General features: G+C 51.2%; 1 protein-coding gene across 1 annotated transcript in view; it reads right to left on the reverse strand.

The window, feature by feature from the left end:
- Positions 1-925: 925 nt before the first annotated feature.
- LOC137311558 (potassium voltage-gated channel subfamily H member 2) overlaps positions 926-4947 on the reverse strand; it is a 143498-nt gene continuing 139476 nt past the window's right edge. Inside the window, exon 5 of the mRNA XM_067978684.1 lies at positions 926-1553. Within this exon, the coding sequence (XP_067834785.1) occupies positions 1057-1553 (497 nt within the window). The 3' untranslated portion in view covers positions 926-1056. The remainder of the gene's footprint in view (positions 1554-4947) is intronic.

Genomic DNA, 4947 nt, shown 5'->3' on the forward strand with positions numbered 1-4947 from the left:
TAAGGGGCGATCTGATCGAAGTTTATAAGATATTAAGGGGAACAGATAGGGTGGATAGAGAGAAACTATTTCCGCTGGTTGGGGATTCTAGGAGTAGGGGGCACAGTCTAAAAATTAGAGCCAGACCTTTCAGGAGTGAGATTAGAAAACATTTCTACACACAAAGGGTTGTAGAAGTTTGGAACTCTCTTCCGCAAACGGCAATTGATACTAGCTCAATTGCTAAATTTAAATCTGAGATAGATAGCTTTTTGGCAACCAAAGGTATTAAGGGATATGGGCCAAAGGCAGGTATATGGAGTTAGATCACAGATCAGCCATGATCTTATCAAATGGCGGAGCAGGCACGAGGGGCTGAATGGCCTACTCCTGTTCCTATGTTCCTAACCAGTGTTTTATAAAGGTTTAGCATCACTTCCTTGCTTTTGTACTCTGTGCCTCTATTAATAAAGTTGAGGTCCATTTAGTTTATTTTGCCTCTCTTCATTCTTCCTACCAAAATGCATCACTTCACACTTCTCTGCATTAAATTCCATCTGCCATGTGTCTGCCCATTTCACCAGTCTGTCTATATCCTCCTGAAGTCTGTTACTATCCTCATTGTTTACTACATTTCTGAGTTTCATGTCATCTGTAAACTTTGAAATTATCCCCTCTATACCCAAGTCCAGATCATTAATATATATCAAAAAGAGCAGTGGTCCTAATACTGACCCCTGGGGAACACCACTGTAAACTTCCCTCCAGTCTGAAAAACAACCGTTCACCACTACTCTCTCTGGGTTAATAGTCCAGTAACACGACACCACTGTAATGTGTCGATAAAGATTTGCTGCAAATCGAGCACACCCACCGCCTCATTCCCTCTGAGGGAAGTGTGAGCTGCCCTCTATAAATGCGGGTGGACACTGCGAGATTGGGCTGTTCATAACCTGACTCCTTTATTCGAGTGTGGGGCGTGTGCTGCTTTCAGTATCAGGCTAATGGCTGGGTTTCTTTTTTATTCGTTCAGGGGATGTGGGTATCGCTGGCGAGGCTGGCATTTATTGCCCATCCCTAATTGCCCTCGAGAAGGTGGTGGTGAGCCGCCTTCTTGAACTGCTGCAGTCCGTGTGGTGACGGTTCTCCCACAGTGCTGTTAGGAAGGGAGTTCCAGGATTTTGACCCAGCGACGATGAAGGAACGGCGATATATTTCCACGTCAGTGTATTTACCTGGTTTGTCCCATTGAGCAGGGTATTCATTACATGACCACCAACCTGCACACTGCGTCTGACTGACTGCTAATACAAGACAGAAAGCCGAGTGACCCGAGGATGGAGGGCAGCTCACCTGTGTGACCTTCTCAGTCACGTTATGGGTCCTCTCCTTCACTTTGCAGGGAGCCAAAATCTCCAATTCGCCCGGGGGGGAGAGGATTAAATTTTCACCTTTAAAATCCACAATGTTAAGAGTAATCTGGGGGATTTTGCTGATGGTTCGATATTTCATCAGATCAGAATCAGACGTGGAATTCAGGAGATTTGGAGGCAGGTTCACCTCATTCACCGCACCTGCAACCAAAGCAAAGAGTCAGATCCAATCCGGGCCCATCATTGCTCACGGGGCACTGGGCAAGTAAGAACGGTCGGGGACAGCGTCTCCGTCAGCCTGGCTCAACAGACCAAATTCTCCAACATATCTCTGCGACTAAACCCCCCGACAATACACCAGCACCCCTCTGACAGAGAGAGAGAGAGAGAGACTCACCCCACACTGACAGAGAGAGAGAGAGAGAGAGAGAGAGAGATTCACCCCACAGTGACAGAGAGAGAGAGAGAGAGAGAGAGAGAGACTCACCCCACACTGACACAGAGAGAGAGAGAGAGAGAGACTCACCCCACACTGACACAGAGGGAGAGAGAGAGAGAGACTCACCCCACACTGACACAGAGAGAGAGAGAGACTAACCCCACACTGACACAGAGAGAGAGAGAGACTAACCCCACACTGACACAGAGAGAGAGAGAGAGAGACTCACCCCACACTGACACAGAGAGAGAGAGAGACTAACCCCACACTGACACAGAGAGAGAGAGAGACTCACCCCACACTGACACAGAGGGAGAGAGAGACTCACCCCACACTGACACAGAGAGAGAGAGAGAGAGACTCACCCCACACTGACAGGAGAGAGAGAGAGAGAGAGAGAGACTCACCCCACACTGACACAGAGAGAGAGAGAGAGAGACTCACCCCACACTGACAGGGAGAGAGAGAGAGAGAGAGAGAGACTCACCCCACACTGACACAGAGAGAGAGAGAGAGAGACTCACCCCACACTGACAGAGAGAGAGAGAGAGAGAGAGAGACTCACCCCACACTGACACAGAGGGAGAGAGAGAGAGAGACTCACCCCACACTGACACAGAGAGAGAGAGAGAGACTCACCCCACACTGACACAGAGAGAGAGAGAGACTCACCCCACACTGACACAGAGAGAGAGAGAGAGAGACTCACCCCACACTGACAGGGAGAGAGAGAGAGAGAGAGACTCACCCCACACTGACAGAGAGAGAGAGAGAGAGAGAGACTCACCCCACACTGACAGAGAGAGAGAGAGAGAGACTCACCCCACACTGACACAGAGGTGAGAGAGAGACTCACCCACACTGACACAGAGAGAGAGAGAGAGAGACTCACCCCACACTGACAGGGAGAGAGAGAGAGAGAGAGAGACTCACCCCACACTCACAGAGAGAGAGAGAGAGAGAGAGAGACTCACCCCACACTGACAGAGAGAGAGAGACTCACCCCAAACTGACAGGGAGAGAGAGAGAGAGAGAGACTCACCCCACACTCACAGAGAGAGAGAGAGAGAGAGAGAGACTCACCCACACTGACAGAGAGAGAGAGACTCACCCCAAACTGACAGAGAGAGAGAGAGAGAGAGACTCACCCCACACTGACACAGAGAGAGAGAGAGAGAGAGAGAGACTCACCCCACACTGACAGAGAGAGGGAGAGAGAGAGAGAGAGAAGAGAAGAGAGAGAGAAAGAGAGAGAAAGAGAAAGAGAGAGAGACTCACCCCACACTGACACACAGAGAGAGAGAGAGAGAGAGACTCACCCCACACTGACACAGAGGGAGAGAGAGAGAGAGAGGCTCACCCCACAGTGACACAGAGAGAGAGAGAGAGAGAGACTCACCCCACACTGACACAGAGAGAGAGAGAGAGAGAGAGAGAGACTCACCCCACACTGACACAGAGAGAGAGAGAGGGAGAGAGAGACTCACCCCACACTGACACAGAGAGAGAGAGAGAGAGAGAGAGAGACTCACCCACACTGACAGAGAGAGAGAGAGAGAGAGAGAGAGAGAGACTCACCCCACACTGACACAGAGAGAGAGAGAGGGAGAGAGAGAGACTCACCCACACTGACACAGAGAGAGAGAGAGGGAGAGAGAGACTCACCCCACACTGACACAGAGAGAGAGAGAGGGAGAGAGAGACTCACCCCACACTGACACAGAGAGAGAGAGAGGGAGAGAGAGAGAGACTCACCCCACACTGACAGAGAGAGAAAGAGAGAGAGAGACTCACCCCACACTGACACAGAGAGAGAGAGAGAGAGAGAGACTCACCCCACACTGACACAGAGGGAGAGAGAGAGAGAGAGAGAGAGACTCACCCCACACTGACAGAGAGAGAGAGAGGGAGAGAGAGACACACCCCACACTGACACAGAGAGAGAGAGAGAGAGAGACTCACCCCACACTGACACAGAGAGAGAGAGAGAGAGAGAGAGACTCACCCCACACTGACACAGAGAGAGAGAGAGAGAGAGAGAGACTCACCCCACACTGACAGAGAGAGAGAGACTCACCCCACACTGACAGAGAGAGAGAGAGAGAGAGACTCACCCCACACTGACACAGAGAGAGAGAGAGAGAGAGACTCACCCCACACTGACAGAGAGAGGGAGAGAGAGAGAGAGAGAAAGAGAAAGAGAGAGAGAAAGAGAGAGAAAGAGGAAGAGAGAGAGACTCACGCCACACTGACTGAGAGAGACGGGGAGAGAGAGAGACTCACCCACACTGACACACAGAGAGAGAGAGAGAGAGAGAGAGACTCACCCACACTGACACAGAGGGAGAGAGAGAGAGAGAGACTCACCCCACAGTGACACAGAGAGAGAGAGAGAGAGAGACTCACCCCACACTGACACACAGAGAGAGAGAGAGAGAGAGACTCACCCCACACTGACAGAGAGAGTGCGAGAGAGAGAGAGACTCACCCCACACTGACAGAGAGAGAGAGAGAGAGAGAGAGAGAGAGACTCACCCCACAGTGACACAGAGAGAGAGAGAGAGAGAAACTCACCCCACACTGACACAGAGAGAGAGAGAGAGAGAGAGACTCACCCCACACTGACACAGAGAGAGAGAGAGGGAGAGAGAGACTCACCCCACACTGACACAGAGAGAGAGAGAGAGAGAGAGAGAGACTCACCCCACACTGACAGAGAGAGAAAGAGAGAGAGAGACTCACCCCACACTGACACAGAGAGAGAGAGAGAGAGAGACTCACCCCACACTGACAGAGAGAGAGAGAGAGAGAGAGACTCACCCCACACTGACAGAGAGAGAGAGAGAGAGAGACTCACCCCACATTGACAGAGAGAGAGAGAGAGAGAGAGAGAGAGAGACTCACCCCACAGTGACACAGAGAGAGAGAGAGAGACTCACCCCACACTGACACAGAGGGAGAGAGAGAGAGAGACTCACCCCAAACTGACACAGAGAGAGAGAGAGAGAGAGAGACTCACCCCACACTGACACAGAGGGAGAGAGAGAGAGAGAGAGAGAGACTCACCCCACACTGACAGAGAGAGAGAGAGGGAGAGAGAAACTCACCCCACACTGACACAGAGAGAGAGAGAGAGAGAGACTCACCCCACACTGA

The sequence above is a fragment of the Heptranchias perlo genome, unplaced genomic scaffold (assembly GCF_035084215.1).
Source record: "Heptranchias perlo isolate sHepPer1 unplaced genomic scaffold, sHepPer1.hap1 HAP1_SCAFFOLD_356, whole genome shotgun sequence".
Taxonomy (NCBI): domain Eukaryota; kingdom Metazoa; phylum Chordata; class Chondrichthyes; order Hexanchiformes; family Hexanchidae; genus Heptranchias; species Heptranchias perlo.